This window comes from Emydura macquarii, unplaced genomic scaffold (assembly GCF_026122565.2).
Source record: "Emydura macquarii macquarii isolate MOO-44397 ecotype Brisbane River unplaced genomic scaffold, CSIRO-AGI_Emac_v2 contig_1692, whole genome shotgun sequence".
Lineage (NCBI taxonomy): Eukaryota > Metazoa > Chordata > Testudines > Chelidae > Emydura > Emydura macquarii.
This window is the reverse complement of record NW_027131829.1, coordinates 1468537-1490717: the sequence shown is the minus strand read 5'-3', so window position 1 is coordinate 1490717 and position 22181 is coordinate 1468537. Positions and strand designations below refer to the sequence as shown.

At 64.2% G+C, this 22181-nt stretch overlaps 1 protein-coding gene and 1 long non-coding RNA gene across 2 annotated transcripts in view; one reads left to right on the top strand and one right to left on the bottom strand.

Annotated features, from left to right (window-relative positions):
* Positions 1-19503, top strand: part of PLCD3 (phospholipase C delta 3) — a 50761-nt gene extending 31258 nt beyond the window's left edge. Inside the window, exons 5-16 of the mRNA XM_067556248.1 lie at positions 2409-2634; positions 6075-6276; positions 7707-7851; positions 8154-8306; positions 8519-8647; positions 10601-10636; positions 11401-11560; positions 12836-12952; positions 13781-13956; positions 14392-14524; positions 15767-15916; positions 16543-19503. Of these exons, the coding sequence (XP_067412349.1) occupies positions 2409-2634; positions 6075-6276; positions 7707-7851; positions 8154-8306; positions 8519-8647; positions 10601-10636; positions 11401-11560; positions 12836-12952; positions 13781-13956; positions 14392-14524; positions 15767-15916; positions 16543-16631 (1716 nt within the window). The 3' untranslated portion in view covers positions 16632-19503. The remainder of the gene's footprint in view (positions 1-2408; positions 2635-6074; positions 6277-7706; positions 7852-8153; positions 8307-8518; positions 8648-10600; positions 10637-11400; positions 11561-12835; positions 12953-13780; positions 13957-14391; positions 14525-15766; positions 15917-16542) is intronic.
* LOC137158477 (uncharacterized) lies at positions 1129-2600 on the bottom strand. Its single transcript, XR_010921430.1, has 2 exons — positions 2291-2600; positions 1129-1179 (listed from the first exon to the last, which is right to left on the bottom strand). It is a non-coding gene; the product is annotated as an uncharacterized lncRNA (long non-coding RNA).
* Positions 19504-22181: the final 2678 nt, after the last annotated feature.

Genomic DNA, 22181 nt, shown 5'->3' with positions numbered 1-22181 from the left:
CAAACGAGCAAAACGTCAGCTTGTGTCAGCTTGCAGGAGCTCAGGGACGGCAGGGGTCTGAATCCAGAGTCTCCCCGCAGCTCTTCTCTGGCACCCACCCACAACAGCAACACGCAGAGTCAGCTGCTTTCACTCATCCTAATCTCAGTTAGGAATACAATCGCCAGCCGGGGAACAAACCTGGCAGTGCTGGAGATCAACAACACTGCTGGTGCATCCCTTCTCATGCCCCTCAGCCCCCGATTTAGCCAGGGGGAAGGGCCAGTATCACGTCCCCATTTCGCAGCGGGGCTCTGCCAGGTCCCCTTGCTGCACCCCTGCACTGTGTGTGGGCCCTGCCATCCCTGGGGCTCCCAAAGCCCGTCTGTCAGGCCGGCTAAAGTTAGCGCCTCCCACCCCGCGGGTTTGCTCTCCGCTCCGTGGCCCGGGCTGTCGGGACAGCTGGCTCTGGGCCTCTCTGCACGGACTAGCCGGGCAGGTTCCCCGGGGGGACTTGTGCAGCTCCAGGCGCCAGCGCTGCGGCACCTTCCTGGCCCCTGCAGCATTGGGCTCAGGCACATCAGGGTTCACGCCCGGCTGGCCCGGGGGTGCAGCACGGCGGGTCAGGCCCTAGAGCCGAGAGGAGCCTCGCCCCAGGCACTGTGGTGCCCCGAAATCCGAGCCTGGCTCCCAATGTAGCAGCGGGGGCAGGCGAGCTGCGAGGGGCTGAGCACTTTGCCAAAGGTCACAGAGGGGCCAAGTGCCAGGCTGGAAACCCACCTGCTTGGTGCCAACGCCAGCATGGACAGTCCCGACCTGGTCCTCTGCCACTGACTCACTGCATAGCCTGGGGACAGTCACTTCCTCCAAGTTCCCGCATCTGTAGGGCATCCTAATACCGCTGCTTTGAGCACTCAGCCCGTCTCCTCCTGGGGTCAGGAAGAGAACCCAGGCGTCCTGGCTCCCAGCACTGAGCAGCAGATGAGGCGCTTTCCTAGCGAACGCCTGAGACTGGTTACAGGGCCTGTCCTGGCATTCTCAGTGCCATGCCTGCTCTGGCAGCTGGCAGGTCGGTAAGACGGGGTCGCCCGCATCCCTGGGGTGGCTGCAGTTCCTGGCGAGGTGCCTTGCCCACCACAACGTGTGAGGTTATTTCTGCCCCTCCCGGCCCTGCTTGTCCAGCCAGGACCTTCCCTTTGGCTGCAAAGACAAGACAACTCGCTGCAGAAACTGAACAGCAAGGAAGCAAAGCACCTTCCCCCCCCCCCCACCCCGGCGCATTCCTGGCCACTGTGGAAATGTCAGGCCCAGGAGTTAACCAGGGAGTGGCTGGCAGCTGCTGGGTGCAGCCTTGGCTCGTCGTTGCGCGGTGCTAGCGCGGGTTAGGCGGGCGTGGGCAGCGTCCTCAGACAGCTGTGCCGATGTACCTCACTGTAGCCCCCTCCCAAGCCCTGCCAGTGCCCCTCAGCCCTGCCCGACCCACAGCCCCCTCCCCCCTCCCAGTGCCCCTCAGCCCTGCCCGACCCACAGCCCCCTCTGCCCCTCCAGTTCTGCCCTGCAGCCCCCATGTTATTCCAGCCGGGGTCCCGGCGGCTCTGGGCACGTCACTGTCAGTATGACGCTGGGCCGGCTTCCCTCGCTACTGGGGAACAGCAGCAGGGCCCAGTGCTGTGGGTCTGCGACCCCTCCCTACTGCAGGCACCGGGGCTGTCCCCTGCCCCCTGGAGTGAGTGAATGTAGGGCCCGTGCCCGCTGACGTCAGTAGAAGAACATGCCAGGCGCTGGGTCAGGCCCACGGTGCGGGTGAGAGGGACCCGAGTGGCAGCCCGGGGGCCCGTGTAGCAGCAGGGCAGGGATGCCCTGGCAGCAGGAGGACAGACCCCCCCCCCAGCAGCCCGCGAGGTGTCCCCGGGGAGGAGGGCAGGGCAGGCTCTGTGGCCATTCAAGGCCCGGCTGCTGACAAGGCGCCAGCTGCAACTCCAGCGTTGCCGGCAGCCAGGCTGAGGAAGGAGGGCCCAGTGGTTAGGGCGCTAGCCTGGGACCCATGGGTTCGAGGCCCTGCTCTGCATGACCGTGCGCAGTCGGGTAGCCTCACTGTGCCTCGGTTTCCCATCGGCGCTGTGGGTCCCCAGGCTGTGTGACTGAGTGCTCAGGTGCTACGGGAGGGGGCCATGGACAGCCGAGACCCACCCGGCTCCTCTGCCACGCACCCGTCAGTGTGGGTTACCTGCCCCCACTCCACGGAGGCCGAGTCTGGTACAGCCCCAGCCCTTCCCTCGGGCAGGCCCTGCTTCGATCCCCATTGCCTGACCCTAATGGTGGACGAAGTCACGGCCCATTCCTCCTCCCCACGGGAACGCCCCAGACTCGGTGCCCTCAGGATGGGGCCGGGGCTGGCTGGGTCTCAGCCTGGACTCTCTCGCCCCCAGGAGTGCGATAAGTCCAGCAACGACCGGCTGGAGGAGCACGAGATCGAGGCGTTCTGCACCCTGCTGATGAAGCGGCCGGAGCTGGAGGAGCTGTTCCACCGCTACTCGGGGGAGGACTGCGTGCTGTCGGCCGAGGAGCTGGTGGAGTTCCTGCAGGACCAGGGCGAGGAGGCCGGCCTGGCGCACGCTCACAGGATCATCCAGACCTATGAGCTCAGCGAGAAAGGTAGGGGCCCCCTGAGAGCCACGCAGGGCACCCCAGCCCCACCCGCGGTCAGAGAACAGCCTGGGCGCCAGCCCCTGGACCGCAACGCAGGGTCCCTCCAGCAGCAGCAATGCCTGGCTCCCTCCAGCGCCTGTCTAGCTAGCTGGCCATTCTCCTCACTCCTGCCCCTGCCCCGCAAAGAGGAAGCTGGGCGGGGATGGGGGCGATACAGTCTCTGTGGCCCCTTCAATCCTTGGTCCTGGGACCATTACGGTGGTTGGGTCTTGTGACCTGGCTGCATCTCCCAGTAGAAACTGGGCTGAGACTTGACAAACTCAGCTCACACAGGAAAGTGCTCTTGGCATGGCAGGTCTCCGCGAGGATTCCCAGCAGTGCGATGCCGGGGCTCCTGGAGGTGCAGAGTGGAGCCGCTCCTGGCTCTCAGGGCGGGACCAAACCCTGTTGCTGCCCGTTTAACGAAGGCCAGTTTTAAACCAGCGGCGCTTCCTTCCGTGCACGTATAAGCTTCAGTGTCAGCAGGTTCTTCTGCCTCCTAGTGCAGCTGCTTACCACCTTTCTCCAGCCCCAGACAGACCGGGACAGTGTCTAGCGCGCTGGGAGTCAGGACACCTGGGTTCTGTCCCTGGCTCTGCCACTGACTCACTGCAAGACCTTGGACAAGTCAGGTCCTCGCTCTGTGCCTCAGTTTCCCCGTCTGTCAACAGGAATAACACCAGCTGCTCTGTGGGGGCGTGGGGAGGGTTAATGAATTATACAAAGTGCCTGGAGAAGTTCCCATGGAAGGTGCTCTGCACCCTGGCTGGCCTGCACCGTGGGTGCAATGGGGCTGACCCCAGCTGGGGCAAGAGGCTTGCCTGGCTCTCTGGCTGCAGAAATCAGGCCTGGCTTGAAGGGTGTGGGGCCACAGGGGAGCTCCCTCCCAGGCGGGGCGGGTCGTAGGCTGCAGCACCGGTACCAGGACCACCCAGCAGCATCACGACGCCCCTCGCCCCTGCTTTCTCTTCGGCACCGATCGGCCCAACACACAGAACAGCCTGAGCCTCCGGGCTGGGTCCCTCTGTCCGCAGTGAATCCAGCTGGTCCAGCTAGGCTGGCCCCGCGCGAACCCCCTGAACTCTGGCTGCACCGGCCAAGCCGTGAGTCCCATCTGGGTCAAAGCCAGCTCGGGGAGCCTTGAGGAGCGTGATGTGCGACTGCAGAGAGGAGCTGGGGGGTTTCTCCTCCCCCTGCAGCGGGGGTGCGGGTCACTGGCCAGGATTCTCCGGGTGTGTTTCACTTCGTCATCTCCCCTCAGGCCCTGGTGCCCCTCGGTCCCTCCTGGTCTCTGCCTGTCCCACCTGCCAGTTCACTTGACTGTCTTATTTCAGTGGGGGGGGGATTGTGGGGGGCCGCTGGCCTGTGCCCTACAGCTCAGAGCAGAGGATCTGGCGGCCCCTCTGGCCTTAGCCTGTGACTGAGGCGCTCGCAGGGCGTGATGCTCGTGGGCTGGGGGGACAGGAGCACCCACTTTTGGCTGCTTCTCCGGATGATCCAGACTGGCTGGGGCTGAGAGCGGGGCTGGAAGCTGGGCCCAGAGGCAGCTGGACTTTTCCAGGCTGGGAGCAGTTCTCCCAGAGGGGATGGGGTACCGGCTGGGCAGAGTCTGGGAATGCTTGGGCTGACACCGCCTTCTCGGGCCTTGTCTGCACCATGTCAGCCACCAGCTCTACCCTATGACTAGCTGATTTTTGCAACTGTGTAAACAGGCTGCAGCAAAACCCTGGGTCTGAGCATCCCTGGACTCCGAGGAGGTTCGGATCCAGATCCAGATCCAGACTTTGCATCCCAGCCCCGGTTCCAGTGCAGCAGCGCTCATAAAAGCAGAGAACTGGAGAAAAGCTTTGTTCTGGGACAAGTCCTAGCATCTCAGGGGCCCTGAGATTCCAGTCCCACTGCACCGATGCAGGCTGCAGCTCATCCTAGTTTTGCCTTCTCCGCTGTTGGTTTGCGGTGAGGCGGCTGGCCTGGCCGGGTGCTGGGGGCCTGACGTGCTGGAGGGGTTTTCTCTCCACGTTAGGAGCACTGTTGCACTGGGGCTGAGGCAGATTGTAGATCCTGATCTAACCCTCCCCAGAGCCCAGGCGAGTTTAGCCCCAGGGTTTTGCTGCAGCCCATTAGACAGCTGGGGCCAGCCCCAGGTTCAGACCATTACAGGGCTAGAACCCAGGGAGGTTTCAGGAGGCCCAGCTGTGCTGTAGTTTACAAGGGGGGTAAATCAGGAGTAACTCCCCTTTGTGGTCAGCGGAGCCACATCAGTGTCACCACCTGGGTGCGGGAGATCAGCTGAGATTTGCATGTGGTTTGGCAGTGCTTGGCTGTGGTAATCTCAGGATTAGCCCCACTCCAGCATTCCCTGACCGAGCCTCTCTACTTCCTTCCCTGCTCCTGTGCCTGCCGCACTTCCTGTCCTAACTGAGGCTCAGCTCTGACCCCTGAATGCCCTGGGACCTCCCTCCCGGGGACCCAGCCAGCTTGGCTAACTCAGAGCTGCGCGTCTGGCACTGCAGCGGGTGATTGCCTTGTAACAATTGTATCCCGCACAGTGCATGAGCAAGAAGGAAAACGAAAGAAAGAAAGTGGACTGAGCCGGTGGTGGTGAAGTCCCCGGGGGGGCTGCCGAGGGGGCGGCTGGCTGATTCCCTTTCACTGTCACTTCAGAAAATCTCAGCCTAGCTTTGTAAAATTCTCCAGTGGCTCCCCCTGCTGCTAACTCGAGATCTCCTCTGGAGACACCCGCGCAGGCTGGGGCAGAAGACACTGGGGCTGATTCTCCTTGGATTAGATGCTGATTGGGGCACTAGAAACTCACAGACGGCAGGACAAATTGAGGGCTCCATGACAGATCATCTCGGAGCAGAGCATGCTCTCAGCCCAGGCCTGCCTGTGGGAATTTGCGGCTGACACCCGGTGCCTGATCTCAACCCCAGGAGCTCTGTAAAATTCACCTGCTTCCTCAACCTTTTCACTGCTTCTTGGTCTACTCCCCGTGGGAGGGACATGGCACCAGAGTGTGTGTGAGAGGGGAAACTGAGGCACAAAGTGGGGGAGAGGGAGGGGAGGTGTCCCAGGCCACACAGTGAGACAGCAGCAGAGCCAGAGGACCTAGTGCCAAGTCTTAGCCAGTACAGACCACACCCCTCCTGGGGCTGGGCACGGGGCCCAGGGTTCCTGCCCCCTGCTTTAACACCCAAAATCCCTGCCACAGGCGGGGGGAGAATCGGGGATCCCAGACTCTAACCACTAGGCTGGCTAACCCCTGCGGCTTCCATGGGAGGGGGGAGATTGAGCGGAGGCTGCAGCCTGGCGTTCCCCCGATGGGCACGGTGCCCTGGGCACAGACACCAGGCACAAAATCTGGGAAGGAGCCTTTCAAAGAGCCCCTGGAAATGTGGTCCCTGCAGCCAAACAGCGCGACTTCATGATGCTGGACGGGTTCACGATGTACCTGCTGTCTGCGGATGGGGACATCCTGAAACAGGAGCACACCCAGGTCTACCAGGACATGAGCCAGCCCCTCAGCCATTACTTCATCTCCTCCTCCCACAACACCTACCTCACCGACAATCAGATCGGAGGGGCCAGCAGCACGGAGGCCTACATCAGGTGAGGGGGCTGGAAAGGGCAGGGGGTCTGAGCCCCACCTGGAGGGGTTTGGGCCAGCGAGGGGGTGAATTTGGTTCATTTCTCCCCCATACTGGAAGGGAGGGAGCGAGGCAGGAGAAACCATCTTCGCCACGGCAGAGAGGTGGCCTAGAGCACGGGCAGGGCCCTGCTGAAGCAGAGCGGTGTTGGTGGCCAGCGACCACGCTGTGTGCGTCTGCAGAAGGGACAAATCTCTGACTGCCCCATGATATTATTCATTGGCAGGGATCCCTGCCTGACCACAGCCAGCCAGCAGCCTGGGCCCTGAAGCATGAGGGCTAAGAAGCCTTGTTACTTTCATCTTAGCAATTGGCGCTTGCTGCAGACATTTTTCTCTGTTGGTTTCGGGGTCTACGGGGCCCGTGTCCTGAATGCAGCATAATAAGAGGCTTGTCATAGAGCACAGCTCTGTGGGGCCTCCACCCGCAGGTGTCTCAGGGATGGGGCTGGTGGATCTTGGGTTGTGGATACCCCAGCCAAACCTCCAATGGAGGGGAGCAGTGCAACAGGGGCTGCAACCCTGAGGCTGCAGGAGCAGCTGCTAGAAGATTTTGGGCACAAGGGGGAGGGCTCCCTCGCCCCCCCTGTATCCCTCCTGCACCCAGCCTAGGAATTGGGGGACGAGGGTTTGGCACAAAGTGATTTACTCCATTAACATCCTGCGTCAATGAGTTCCACAGGATAACGGTGTCTCATTCTCCCACTCCACCTGGGCTTCCCTCCCTGACATGCTCCAATGTGACCCTACTCTCATCTTCTGGTAATGGCCGAGCTCTACGCTGAGCTACAAGATCTGTCCTCCCCGTGCCGGGGTTTGCCTTTGTTCTTACCCCAAGACAAACCCCGAAGCAGGGCTGTGCTCTCACAACCGCAGGCCTGCGCTCCTTCCTGAGCCAGCTCTTTCTCCGGCAGACCCTCCCTCTAGCTCTCCCTTATTTGGCTGGAGCTAAATGAGACCCACCTGATCTGGCTGGCAGGGTGAGTCAGCAGAATAGTCCTGCACCTGCCATAGGCTCCTAAAGCTCCTGGTCCGGTCCCATCTCCCCACCCAGCCTGAACCAAGCCAGTCCCCTCGCACCTTGCCTCTGTCATTGCCTTTCTGCTGCTGGGTTGGAGCCATTTGTGGACCTATTGACCTGGGCCCTGTGCAGACTCCGTTCCAAGCTGTGTCCTGCCCCAGGCTCCCCGCAGTGTACAGCAGGTCCGGGCCCCGGCGCCTCCGCCAGCGCTGCACTGCCCCTGCGGTGCGTCGTTCTCTGGCTGAGCATCTTGACTGCAGGGCGGGGGCCAGGCCAGGGGCCGTCCGTGCTGGCACCTCGGGACTCGTACTAAGGGCAGGAGGTGGCAATTTGCTGTGCCCGCCCCATGGCTGACCCATGCCTTCCCCGCAGGGCGTTCATGAAGGGCTGCCGCTGCGTGGAGCTGGACTGCTGGGAGGGCTCCAACGGTGAGCCCGTCATCTACCACGGCCACACCCTGACCTCCAAGATCCTCTTCAGGGACGTCATCGAGAGCATCCGGGACTATGCCTTCAAGGTGAGCCACCCCGGCCTGGCAGAGGGCCATGGGCCCAGCTCTGCCGTAGCGGAAGGGGGCTGGAGTTTGCACCCATGTGCTTCTTATCCCCCCGTCCCCAGCGGGTCCCCACCAGCCGCGGAGCTGAATCAGTGAGTTTTGTGCCTGGCATCAGAAGGGCCAGAGCCGGGCTGGTGGGATCAGGAGCTCAGCCCGTAGCAGTGCGCTGGTGTCGGTCTGTGGACTAGGCTGGCCTGCCTGGGAAGGGTGCGGGGCCCAGTCCCACGTGGCGCTGTCCCTGACCCGCCACCCCGTCTCCCCAGCACTCCTCGTACCCCGTGATCCTGTCCCTGGAGAATCACTGCGGGCTGGAGCAGCAGGCAACCATGGCTCGGCATATGAAGGCCATCTTGGGGGACATGCTGCTGACCCAGCCGCTGGATGGACAGGTCCCCCAGGAGCTCCCGTCCCCAGAGGTAAGGGACTCTGGTAATTCCCGCCGGAGGGGGAGGGATCCCCGGCAGCATTCCCACGGACTCCTGTGGGGACCCGGCACTCGGACATCCCTGGGCTCTGGGGCTGCCTCTCTGCATCCCCTGGGCACCTTGGGGGGGGGGGGGGGGAAGGGGGCTGGGCAGGCTGGGGCTCTCCTCAGTAGAGCTTTGACCTGGGCTTTCCCCTCATGCAGCAACTGAAGGGGAAGATTCTGGTGAAAGGGAAGAAGCTGCTGGACCTGGAGTGTGACCCCGAGAACATGAGCTTCCTCTCCGAGGAGGAGGAGGAGGAGGAGAGAGCGCTGCAGAGAGACAGCAGGAGGGTAAGGGGGGGACATGGGCCAGCCCCTCATGGGACTGGGGGGCACAGCAGGGTCCCAGAACGCGTGGCGGGCCCCCAAGTGTGGCAGATCCTGTTGCCATGGAGATCGGAGCAGCAGCCACAGCGGAGCCCAGCTCAGCGGGACGGGACCCCGGGGAGGGGATGGGAGGGGAGGGGAGGGGCCGGCAGCCCTGAGATCTCAAAGCCGCCGTGGAAAGGGCGCAGAGCAGGTTGCATGCAGCTGGCGGCAGAGGCCCGCCTGCTCCCTGGCCCCGGCCATGCACTGCGACAGGAGACGGCGCTCGGCGGGGTTCTGCCGCCCGCCCCTCACTCTAACCTGGGAAAGTCAGAGGCTCCCAAAAAACTGATCCCTGCCCTGTGGCCTGAGCCCTGGGGCCACGGGGGATTATCCCTGCTCCGCACCTCCTCTGGGCTAGCTGCCCCTTCCCCACAGGCGGGATTTCCAGACAAATTCCCTTTCAGGAGAACCAGCCCTTGTCAATCAGACGCTTCCCTGCTGGCAGAACGTGAATTTGCCAGGAGCTGTCCAGGGGCTGCCCCGGTTCTCAGAGCACATCCACACTACAGAGCCTGTGCTGGCACAGCTCCGCTGGTGCAGACCCGGCATGGGCTGGGCGGAGGGGCTCTGCCGGCGAAGTAACACCACCTCCGTGCCTGACGTTAGCTCTCTTCTCTCAGCAGAGCGGCGTCTGCGCTGCGGGTTTTCCCGGCGTAGCTGTGTCCGTGGGGGGTGCTTTTCGCACACTGCGAGCTGACACTGCTCTGCCAGCATGACTTGTACCGTAGGCCAGGCCTCAGCTTCCCGGCCTTCCCCCAGCCGGGCTGCCGGAGAGGCAGAGCGCTGGGCACGCAGCCGCTGGCAGCTTGCCTGGATGGCTCTTGTCAGTTCCATGTTCGGCTGGAGAACGTGACGCTGCCACGTCCCATCTGGCAGGCAGTGCAGCCACGTTTCCCTTTCGCTGATGGAAACACTTTTGGGGTTTTTTTTTTTGGCAAAATGAAAACTTTTCCTGTAGAGAATTTCAGGTTTGTGGAAAGGGCATTTTCTGTTGGAAATTCGCTCTGGTGGAAACCTCAGGCCTGACGACCCGGGTGGCTGTGAACTGCTCCGTCCCGGCCAGCTCTGTGCATGAACAGCTGGTCTGGAAGAGCCTCCTGGGCCAGCCTCGCCCAGCTGTACGTCTCCACCTGTCGCAGGGGGTCCGGCTCCTGGGCTGGTGCAGGATCCAACTTCCTGCTCTTTGTAAAACCCTCCGAGTAGCGAAGGAAGAACCTCCCCCCCCCTCCGGCGGCTCTGCCCTGCTGGCGGTTGGATTTGCTGTCTGCAGGGAGCAATGCCGGTGACTCACGTTTGTTCCTGTGGCTTTGGGCTGGCCCCACATCCCCCGGGCAGTGGTGGTAGGTGGCCCCTGCTAGCGCAATGCCTTGGGCACGTGCTGGGGCCCTGTGCTGCTGGAGGTGCCGCCTTACGGATCAGCCAGAAAACCCAGCGCCAGCTGCTTGGCGCCGTTAGAGGGGCCTGGCGTTTCCAGCTGGGCGTGCTCATGTCCTGGCCAGGCCATACTTCGCAGTCCCCTGAGCTGAGCCGCTCCTGCTGTATCCTCTGGATGCAGCATCCTTTGCTTCCTGTTGCTGAGTGTGGTACGTGGCTGCCAGGTTTGCACGGTCGGCGGGGGGTGGTGGTGGTGGCTGCTGTCTGGAGATGGGCCGTAAAGGGGGTGGCTGCAGCGCGGGCTGGCTGGGGAGTGGAGAGCTCATGGAGCCGGGTTCAGGGCCCATGGACTTGGCTAACAGGGCCTGCAGCTGGAATTGCCTCCAGACGCAGGCGGAGGGCGTCCCAGGGCCGGTGTCATCGCACGGCCCCGGACAGGGGCTGAGACCGCTGGTTTCTGCTCCCCCCACTCCTGAAACGACACTTTCTGTTCTCTTCCAGTCGTCCCTTTCACTGCAGGAGATCAGGCCGCTGCAGGTGAGCGTTCCCGGCAGGTGGAGTCCGGGCGGAGCTGGGGCGGGGACGTGCTGTCCGTGGGGGTGGCTGTAGGACCGACCCCATCCCTTCTTGCACCCCACTTCACGTCTGCATGGGGCTGCCCCCGAGCCGGCTTGGGGTGGGGCTTGGCGAGTCTTAGGGCTGAGGGAGCGTTGTGTCTATGCTCTGTTGCCGTCCTGGCCGGGTGGCTGGACCCCATGGTCAGCCGAGCTGGCGTCTCTCAGGACTGAGGGCTACTGAATCCTAGATGAGTCCCCCCCCCGCCTCCCCCTTGCCCAAGAGACCCACAACTAGCAGGCCTCAGTCCTCCGTGTGCTGTTGCCATGGGTCACAGGGCCTGGTGAATGCCAGCACTGCTCTGCGCCCATCGCCTGATGGCGAGGGCCATGCCGGCTGCTCACCGGGGTTTCTCTGGGTGGGCCCGATCCTGGGAGGTGCGCAGCACCTTGCGTTTGCCTGGACACCAGTGGGAGTTGGGGTGCCCGGCATCTGCAGGGCAGGGGCTGGTCACAGCAGTGGGGGTGTTGGGTGGGGGGGGGGACAGATACAGCACCAGCCCCTTGCCACGTGGGCAAGTTCAGGACAGAGGAGGGGGCTCAGCCAGGCAAATTCTGCACCTTGGTGGGGAGGGGGGGGAAGGTCCCAGCTCAGCGCTGCCCCCAGGCAGTGGGGGGGGGGCCGCGCTGCATGCCCGGGGGAGCAGGGCAGCAGGGACCCCATGGCTGTGTGTGTGCTGCCGGCAGGTGAAGGACGCCGCGCAGATCGCCCAGGAGCTCTCTGACCTGGTGGTGTACTGCCAGGCCGTCCCCTTCCAGAGCCTGGAGCAGGCGCTGCAGAGCCAGCAGCCCTGCCAGATGTCATCCTTCAGCGAGAGGAAGGCCAGGAAGCTCATCAAGGAGTCGGGTAAGCAGGGGCGTACCAAGGGGGGCGAGGGCGCCCCTCAGTGCCCCCCCTTGTGTGCTGTGAAGGGCCGGCCTGGTCCCCCCACCCCCAGGCTGGGGCTGGAGCAGGACAGGCGGGCGCCGCGCGGGAGGTAAGTGCTGGGAGGGGGGGATGGCGGAGCCAAGCCTGTATTTGCACCCCCCCAAGCCTCACAACCCCCCCCCGCAGATACAGACCCCCCTGGGGCAGCTGGGGGGCAGCACTGGGACCCCTCCTGCCCTGTGCGAGGGGGGGCGCATGAGCCTGGGGGAGGGCGCGTAGCTGAAGGCTCGGCCCCAGGCGCCGGAGATGCCGGCACAGCACTGCGGGTGAGGTGTGCAGGGGGCAGACGCACAGACGGGGGTCGTCAGGTCTCAGCCGGACTCCGGCCGGTCAGTGGGTGCTTGGCCGCAGTAAGGGGGCAGGGGCAGGGCGCAGGCCGGAGGAGGGCTGGGGCTCTGCAGGATGGCTGGGCTGGGCTGGTGGCAGAGCAGCGGGTCACACGGGGCTGGACTGAGCACTCTTGGTGCCCTGCCCGGGCCAGGCTGGGCTCTGGGGCTGGGCTGCAGGTCCAGGTGGCACTAGGTCCGTCTGAGGTGAAGCAGGAGATCAGGGACTCGATCGGGACGACCTGGCTCAGATGGGCCCTGGCTGCCTTGGCCTGGGACCCCCTGGACCCGGCAAGCGTCCTGCTCCGTGTCTGAGCCTGGGCCGACCTGCTGCAGTGGGACTCTGCTCCCCGCTGGGCATGACTTGGGGGGCTCTTCTCTTCCCTCGGCTCCGTGTGTTGTGCTGGGGGAGGGGACCCTGCAGAGACCCCTCCTGGGGCACGGGGCTGGCCCAGCCCTGTAGCCAGCAGCCAAGAGGCTCCAAAAGTTTGTGAGTTTGGGGCCCCGCTGGAGACACGGGAAAGGTTTCCGGCGAGCGAGGGCCCAGCAGTTCCTGACACCAGACCCCTCGGATTGTGAATCAGCCTTTGTGTTGTGGTAGCGCTGCGGAGCCCCCGGACACAAGTGCCAGGTGCTGTACAAACACAGGACCCAGACGGTCCCTGCCCCATGGAGCAGCTGCTCTAAGCTGCACAATCTCAGACACTCGTAGGTGTCTTGTTGGCCTCCCAAGATCACCAGTTGCTTGACCCGTCCAGCAGCCCCAGCTGGGCGATGGGGACTCACTTCGCCCAGCTCCGGGGGCCCAGGGAGGAGCTGCCCTGCGCTTTCGGCACCGCTAACAGGCAACTGCTTTCCCCTGCTGCAGGGAACGGCCTGGTCCGGTACAATGCCCGGCAGCTGAGCCGCATCTACCCCCTGGGGCTGAAGATGAACTCCTCCAACTACAACCCCCAGGAGATGTGGAACGCCGGCTGCCAGCTAGGTGAGAAGGTGGCAGCGGGGACTGAAGCCTGCCATGGAGGTGACCGTGGCTTTGCCACTGTGCAGCCTTGGGCCAGTCCCACCCCACCCTGCCTCAGTTTCCCCACCTGTAGCACGGGCATAATGGTGCAGGCCTCCTGTTTGCTGGACACAAAGATAGGGGAGGCTCCAGAAAGGCCATAGAGATCATTACCAGAGGTGGGCCCGAACGGGACTGCAGAGCGATGCCTTCCACCTGGGCGGGACATTGAGATCCAAGCTCTAGGGAGTCTCTGCCCTATTCCCAGCCCCACGTTAGTGTGGGGCAGGGGGACGCGCCGCAGGAGTCGGGGAGGGATGTTAAGGGAAGGGCACCACGTGCTGGGTCTTAGGGACCCTTCCTGGCCACTGTCCCTGAGGGCCTAGGCTGGGTGCGACCCTGTGACTGGCCAGAGGTGCCCAGTCTGCCTGCAGTGTGGACAAGTGGGGCAGGACCAGGCTCCCGCTCCATGCCACCTCGCAGTGCTGGCATGCCACGGGCGCAGGGGCCAGCCCTCTGGCCGCAAGAGGGGACGCACGGGAGAGCTGCTGGGGCTGGAGCCTGGGCTGTGGGCACCGACATGGGGCCCTGCCACGAGCCGCAGCAGCCGCTCCCTCGCGGAGGCCAGGTGGCGGCAGGCTGTGCCCGTCCCTCGTGGGGATCCTGGTGAGAATGGCCTCATGTCTCCATGGCCAGTACCCGGCTCCCCCTGCCCTGCCCTGCCCTGGCACCGCCAGGCCCCCCCCGTACACGCCGGCTGCCCTGCCCTGCCCGTCTAAACCTGCCCGCTCTCTCTGTTTGGTTCCAAAGTGGCTCTCAACTTCCAGACGCCCGGCTGGGAGATGGATCTGAACCACGGGCGCTTCCTGGTGAACGGGGGCTGCGGCTACGTGCTGAAACCCAGCTTCCTGCGGAGCCGCCGCGGCTCCTTCGACCCTGAGCGCGGCCGCGGGCCTGGCCCCAGAACCACCCAGCTGCAGATCAAGGTGCAGCGGGACGGGGCCTGTGTGGGCGTGCGGGGCGGGGGTGTGCACGCGTGCAGGGGGTGTCTGCCGGTGGGAGGGTGCTTGTGCATGGGGGGGCACTCCAGTTCAATGGGGGGTGCCAGGTGTGTGCAGCGGGGGTTCCTAGATGGGTGTGCTGCACGGCTGGGGGTGGGTGTGCGAGGAGCGTGGGGGGAGGGGAGCGGCTCTGGGGAAGGGGCTGTGAGGCTGGCAGGCTCCGTGCTGTTCCCATTCCCCACGCCCAGCTCAGCATTGATCCTGCCCCGTTCCTGCTTCCCCAGTGGCTCATGGGTGGGAGGGTGATGGTGCATCTGGAACCAAAGCTGCTGCCAAGCAAGGGGACCACTGTCCCCCCCTACCCCCCCGGTGGCCCCTGGGCTCCCGTCCCTCCCCCGCTCTAACCCGGCCTCCCCCCAGGTGATCACGGCCCAGCAGCTGCCCAAACTGAACGAGAAGAAAAGCTCCATCGTGGACCCCTTCGTGCGCGTGGAGATCCACGGCGTCCCCGCCGACTGCAGCAGGAAACAGACCGCCTACAAGCTCAACAACGGTGAGTGGCCATGGCCCCCGCCCTGCGTGGCATCCTGGGCACCTGCTGAGCTAAGCGGGGACAGGGCTCGTCCTCCAGCGGCTGGGAGACCTGCCGGGACGGCGGGGGAGCCTCTCCGCTCGTCCGCGCCCCCAGCAGCTCTGTGGCATCCATCCCCTGGGCAGGAGGGACTCGGGCTGGGCCTCTCCAGCTGGGATCAGAACCGCCCTGTTAGCGCTGGACTCCACAGCGCCCCTGCAGTCTGAGATGGGCAGAGCACCTCTCCCTGGGGCAGGGTGTGCTAGACAGCTGCTGTGTTTCTCCCCAGAGGTGGCTGTTTGTCAGTGCCGGTCCCCTCTCCCCACTGCCCGGGGGGATCTCTAGGCCCAAGGCAGGGGCAGCGGGTGGGTTTCAGTCCCCAGGCTGCCGCTCGTCACTGAGTCAATGGTTGCAGCCGGGGGTGGGAGCAGAAATTAGCCAAAAGCTCCATCGTGGCCACGGCTACAGTGCAGGGCTCAACGCCCGCCGCACCTCCCTGAGCCCAGCACTCCCGGGTTACCCTGCATGGTGCGGTCCGTCACTGGGTGCCCAGCACTCACGGGAACCTCAGGCCTGGGGGCAAGCGACCCTCCCCCCCCAGGGTAGGAAGGAGCCTCGCTGGCCAATAAAAGATGACTGTCCCTTTGAAGGGGCGGTGTCAGGTAGTTCACAGCCTCCCCGTCCCAGGCTGGTTAATGATCCGGAGATCACGCCTCTGAGAAATGAAAATCATGCCTGGTTAGCCTGTGAGACTCCCTGCCACAAGACACCAGGGAGGCCAGGAGCCTGGCATGGTTCCAGACAGGCCTGGACGTTTATCTGAGAGGAGCAGCCAGAGAGGAGGAGAGAAGGGCTGGAAATCCTCCTGTTTTGGGGTGTAAAAAATCACCCCCGGGGATTGAGCATGCTCCCCTTCCAGCGGGCTTAGATCAGAGCCTGGCCTGGCAGCCAGAGCAGCTCCCCTGAAAAGCGCCTGAGACCCCCAGAGTGCGAAGCGGGACCTGCTGCGGACGCAGGGAGCAGTCTGGTAGTGCGGGGCCAGGAGCAGATGCTGCATGTGACCTTGTTGCTGGAGGGGGCCAGAGCAGCTGCGAGCCAGCGCGGGCACCCGGGGCCGCCCAGGAAAGACGCCTGCCTGCCCCTCTCAGGTGGGGGGTGCGTGTTGGGTGGGGCACGGGGCAGGTGGCCCCAGTCCGTGACCCTGCCCGTTCTCCGCCCCTGCAGGGTTCAATCCGTGCTGGGAGGAGACGCTGAGCTTCCAGCTGCGGGTGCCGGAGCTGGCCCTGGTGCGCTTCGTGGTGGAAGATTACGACACCACCTCCAGCAACGACTTCGTGGGGCAGTTCACCCTGCCCTTCCCCAGCCTGAGGGAAGGTGGGTGCCTGGCTGGGTGGCAGAGTCCTCTGCCCTGGAGATGTGGGAGCTGCAGCGAGGGGCCGTGAGAGGGGGCGGGGGCTCCTTAGGCTCCAGCGGGGAAATGGAGGGGACCCCGCAGCTCAGCAGGGCTGCCCCTGTGGCATCAGTCCCCGAGCGACGTATCCACGGTTGTCCTGCAGTCCCCTGGACCGCACAGTCCCCTCTCCGGAAGCTGCCAGGGAGAGCAGAGAACGGTGGCCGGCTTCCTTTGGGGTAGCCACCCTCCTTCGGGCCAAGGGGACCCGACCTGGCTTTCCCCCTCCAGTGCTGGCTGGCACTCAGCTCTACTTGGCTTCCCTGGGAGGGGAGCTCGCGCACGCTGCCTGCCCTCCAGGGCCAGCCAGGGTGACAGCTTTCCTTCCCACGCTCAATGTGCAGAGTGGCTGTGGGCTGCTAAACAGCTGCCCCGCTCCACCCCAGAGCTGGCTGCATTTCAGCAGCAGGTACCGAGGTTCCTTAGCGGCATGCAGCGCGGTTGGAGGAAAGGGGCCGGGCGAGGCTGCGCTCTGAAGGACGGTTATGGGGCCGAAGGGGCAGGAGCAGTTTGCTTTCCCGCCTCACCTGCTCCCTCCCTCTCTTGCCAGGGTATCGCCATATCCACCTGCTCTCCAAGGACGGGGCGTCCCTCTCGCCGGCCACTCTCTTTGTGCACGTTAAATCCAGGAAGATGTGAGAGCCCGGGAATGAGGAGCAGCTGCCGAGCAGCAGCCGGGGGGGCGAGATCAGCACCTGGGGGGCTGGGGCAGGACCCGCAAGGAGCTGGTCTAACGTTAACCTCCTCAGCTGGGGGCATGGCGTCTCCGCCCAGCCATGCCAGACCTACGCTGGGGGCTGGGCGGGGAGGGGGGGCTCCCCTGGGCCGTTTCAGCTCTGTCGTGCGCAGGGCCTTCGAGCTGCTGCTACTGCGGCAGAGACTGGCTTGGTCTGGATCCCACTGGAGTAACTGGGCTGGGGTTAAACACCTCCAGGACTCCAGCCCCTGCCTCTGGCACCCGAGCGCTGCAGACAACAGGCCTCAGGAAGGGGCTGGGACTGGCCAGGCCCCTGGCAGCGCAGCCCGACAGCAGGGGCAGTGGTGAAGCAGGCGAATGGCCGGGTGGAGTGGTTTTGCCAGCTAGTGATGCCATTTATTCAGCGGTGGTGGGCTACACACTGCCGGCTGCCCTCGTGCATCGCACGTGCACACACACTCGCTCTGGGGCTACACCCCCCCCCCCCAAACACACACGCATTGATGGGATACACACTCGCCAGCCCCAACACCCGATACTCAAACACAGCGAGGGGGAGCCAGCAGCCAGGAGGCCCGGCAATAGGTGGGCGCAGCGCGAGGCCTGGGGCTCCCCCGGATGGGTCCGGACAGCCACCAGCACGGGGCCCCGGAGGGTCTGTGCCCAGCGCTGAGCTGGAGTCACCCAGCCGTTGTCCTGCTGGCAGCAGGCAGGGTCAATTCGGAAGGGAGCAGCTGCAGGGGAGGGTGACTAGACATCCAGAGTTCACAGGGACAGTCCCGAGAGTCAGGCCTTTGACTTATAGAGGTGCCTATGGCCCCCCCACCCCATCCCGATTTTTCACACGTGCTGTCTGGTCACCCTCGTCCGGAGGCTCATGGGCCCACTGCCCTAGAATCACTCCCCCCACCCAGGCTGCTATAACCAGGCCCTATGCACCAGCCGGAGCCCTGGGGGAAAGACCCTGGGGGGGGCGCTTTTGCCCATGCAGGGCTGCTCAGGTGCATGGGGCAGGCCAGCTGCTAATGTGGTAGGGCTGTTACTGTACGCTGGGCTGGAAGAGAAGCCAGTGCCAAGCTCCCATGTAATGTGATCGGGCCCATCAATCCCCATGCTTCAGGGCACACCCTGAGCTCATCTTGGGGGTCAGGAAGAAACATGCCCTCCGATTGCATCTTGATGCAGTGTTGCGTGAGGTAGTTTGTACTAAGGGGTGTGTGGCTACCCTGCCCTTCCTGTACTGCTAAATGGGAGAAGGGAGCCTGACTAGCAGAGGGGAGGCAGGAGTCTGGCCCAGGCCGGGAGTCCTTGGTTTATACCATTCTTGGAAGCCTCTGGCATGCAGCATGGTGGGGGCTAGCAGAGCAGCTGGGGCCCTTGGCTGCAGCATGGCAGTTGCTAGAGCAGCGCGGGGTGCTCAGAAGTGGGGGGCTGGGGGAGCTGCCGGCTCAGGGATGTTTGGGCAGAGCCGTTGGGGGCAGCGAGGAGCCGGCCATGTGGGTCATTCAACACGAAGCCCTGGGCTACACTTGCAATGGAGAGCCCCAGCGCCCAGGGATGGAAAAACACACCGGGGAGCGAGTGAAGCCACCCTAGTCGCCGTGGATGGAAGCATTCTTCCGGAGACTCAGCCGCTGCCTCTCGAGGGGGGGGGCGATGTAACCACAGCGCTGGCGCGCCCTGGCTCCAATGTGGGATGTGGCCCACAGCTATAGCAATAGCATAGCAGTGCAACCTGCAGTGCCGCCAGGCCCTGGGGCTGGGCTTCCCGTGGGCCCTGGGAGTGCACTCAGTGCCCACTGCCATGGGAGTTGGGCCCTTTGGCCAGTCCCAGCCTCGGGGGCTTGGCCCGCAGGAGCCATAGTCCGGGTTATTAGCGGGAAGCCGCCTGGCTGGCTGGCGCTTGAAAAAATCCCTTTGAAACACGAGTGTCTGTGGGATGGATGGCTCCATGCGGAGCTGTGGGCTGCACGCATGTGGGGCCTAAACAAAGCCATGCAGTGTGTGTGTGTAAGGGTAACACCAGTGTATGTGGGGCCCAAACAAAGCCATGCAGTGTGTGTGTGTGTAAGGGTAACACGAGTATAGGTGGGGCCCAAACAAAGCCATGCAGTGTGTGGGTGGCGGTGGGGGGCCGATGCCACTGGCAGAGCTGCCTACCTGGCACTGCCATCTCGGCCTTTGCTCAGGAGTGAACTGGGGCACAAAGCTGCCCTGTGAATATTCCCCATAGGCTTCAGAGTTAACACCCCAACTAGACGCAGGGGGGGTCACGCCTCTGCTTCCTGGGCTGGGCCTCGCTGCCCGGTTCTCTACAGCCAGAGGCATCGCGCTCAGGCCACTCGTCGGCAGGCATGCGTAGTGGGCCCAGCGTGGGCTGCCTCAAAGGGGCCTGACTGCGAGCCAGGGCTGAGCCCCCCAGCACCCGTTCCCGCAGCTCAGCGCAGGGCCCCGACTCCCTCGCGCTCCATGTTTTCCACCTGCCGGGGGCCCCTCGATGGCCGCCAAACACCAAGGCCCCTTGGCTGAGCCGCTCGCGCCCTGTTGCCTCTGGCCGGGGCCAGGCTGCCGGGGGCCCCGGCCCCCAAGACAAGGTGCTGTGCGGAGCAGAGAGTGCCCCTCATTGCCCTGACAGTGCCCCAGCCTCTCCCCTCCCCCCGGCACTTCCCTGTTAACCCTTTAGTGGCCCCTATGCTGTGAGCGAAGAGGCTGGGCTCGAAGAAGCCCTTTGGCCGCGTGGCTGCAGGGCCGGAGCTCCGGCGCAGCAGCCTGGGGTGGGTGGGGTGACAGGTGCCCTGTGTAATATATTGTAAAGCAATCATTAAAGTCTATTTTCCCAGACCCCGCCTGCTGTCACTGCCGCCGGGCCAGGGCCTCCGTCAGCAAAGGGTCAGGCGCTGCTAAGCCACCTGGAGCAGGGCCAAGCACGCCTCACCCTGCTGGCTATGCATCCGCTACTAAGGGGGTGGGGGACCTGCGCCTCCACCACTGCTTGAGAGCCGGGGCCGGGAGGGGAACTGACAGAGGTTTAACAAGGATGGCTCCAGCTCAGGTTAATGGTTAAGACTCATAGGAGCAGAGTCACAGCAGCAAGTACTTAGCAGCACGAGGCAGGCGTCCACGTGATAGGAGCTAAAATCACAGCAGGACCAGGGCGAATATTTCACCGGCTGTAATAGCCAAGGCCTGACCAGTGCCACTGACCTATGGGGGCTCCGCGGCCAGGCCCGGCTCCCCTTGGAGCAGCTGTCGCCCCCTCCGGCCAATAGGTGCCAGTTGCCAGCTGGCCTGGGGGGGTGTTGGGCGCTGGCGTGTGGGATGCGTCCTGTGGGACAGTGCCTGGCGCCGGAGGGCAGCTACGGCCCCCTGAGACGGGGCTTTCGCTGGACCGCGGGGTTGTCCATGAAACATGCCGTCCAGTCTCTGTCCGTCCAGCCCCTAGCGCTCGTGCGCTGTCACTGCGGGGGCCTGGCCTTGTCCTGCCCCAGCTGCACCCCCACCTCCCAGACAGCAGCACAGCCACAGGCCTGCCCTGAGTCCCTGCCTCACCCCAGCGAAGACTGTGGGGCCCGGAGGGCTGGAGCCTGGGCCCTGGAGAACAGGAACCGGACGCACCAAACCATAGCGCCCAGGAGCTGCTGCAGCAGCATTTCCGAGGCTAAACGTTCCCGGGTTTGAGTCTTTTCTGCCGAAGCCAAACCTCGCTGTGGAAAAATCGTCCATTCTCCAGCCAGCTCTCGGGCCGCGTAGCACCTCGGGCGGCTCTGGCTGGGGCCCCGGCCCGCGGGTGCAGTTTTACAAGCAGCTGTGCCTGCCGGCTCCCCTCCCCCTGCGCTGTGAGTCACGGTCCTGGGCTGTGGCGAGGCTGTCGGCCTCCTATGCTTGGAGAAGACTGGCCTCGGCAGACAGACAGACAGACAGACAGTGCGCCCTGGCACGGCAGCTGCTGCAGGTTAACGACCAGGTGCACCAGGCAGGTGTCAAGACCCAGAGCATGCCTGGTGCGGACGAGGGTGGGCACCTGCTATTCTGGTGTGTCCATGCAGTGCAGGCGCCCGCACAACCTGGGACCGACGGACCGGGGCTTTGCGCTCCCTTTGCTGCGGAGCTGGGCTTGTTCCTGGCCTGCAGCTATGAAGTGACCTCTGTTCCCGCAGCACCGCTGCAGCTGCGGGAGCCATCAGCGTTCTTCAAAGGGAGCGTGGCAGCCGCCCGTCTCTCCCCTCCCCCCAGCCTGCCCCGGGCGCAAGGCAAAAGGGACGGGCGAGTGAAGGAGACGTAGCGAGCTGGGCTCAGCTCCCTGCTCACGTGAAAAGCACCAGGGGACAGTACTGGGCACGAGCCAGCAAGGCCTCAGCTTCACCCAGCCAGGCTGCCCGCAGCCCCTTCTCCCACCCCAGCTCGCAGGCAGCCCTGCCTTCCCAGATGGCTGGCCCCCAGCTTCTCCCGCACGGGGGGGTAGCAGAGACTCCGGGCCATGCTGCGGCTGGGTGGGGGGTGGGATGTCTCTTGCAATGGGGGCTGTCCGTCAGGCTGTCATTGTGCCAGGAGCACCACCAGGGCACAGCCCTCAAGAGCCAGATTAGAGGGGCTCCCCGCCCTGCTGCTGACAGAACTCCTGTCCCCCACTCCTTCGCACCCCCCGAGGATTGCTGACCGACTCACGCTGGGCCACAGGCCATTCTCCTGCCCCCACCCCTCAGCAGCTGTGGGTTGGAGGCTTGGGGCAGGGCCCTGCCGCAGAGCGAGTCCAGGCAGTGACGCCGGGGGGGGGAGGGGGGAGGACATTTTCAATCATGAGCAGGGCCGGCCGTGAAGAGTCTGGCACGGTGCCCAGCTCTCCCCGCGGGGCCGGGGAGGTGGTACGAGGAGGGGAGGGACAGCACACGGGCCTTCACTGAGCACGAGTGAGAATCCTGCACTCGGCTGGCGAGAGGCTGACACAGGAGCTCCCTCGGCAGCCTGGATGGGGACAGACCTGACCTATAATCTGCACGTCAAGGGAAGGGCTGGGATGCCCCTTCCACAAGAACAGCTCGCTCTCTCTCCTCCACACTCAGTCTAGTGTAGAAAAGGATCCCCTCAAAGCAGGACTCTCCCCTCCCCCACCAGCCCAGCAGCAGGGGCCTGTGTTCAGCTGCTACTTTCTTTGCAATATGCAGATAAACAAGCCCAGTTCCCTCAGCATAAGTCCTGTGCTCCAGCCCCCTAATCATTTTGGTTGCCCTCCGCTGGACTCTCTCCAACTTGTCCACATCCTTTTTGTATTGGGTAGTCATCTGCCACCACCGGAATAATCCCCGTGACCTATCAAATCTAGCAATGCCCCTCCTAATGCAGCCCAATATGCCAACAACCAGGCACAGTACCAAACCCCAGCCACTCTCTTCTCTCCTCCTCCACGCTCAGCCCACACGCACACCCCTCCTTCCCCTTGCAGGCCCGGGGAGCTTCTTGTGATGGAAGCAAGACCAGGCCCAGCACACAAAGGT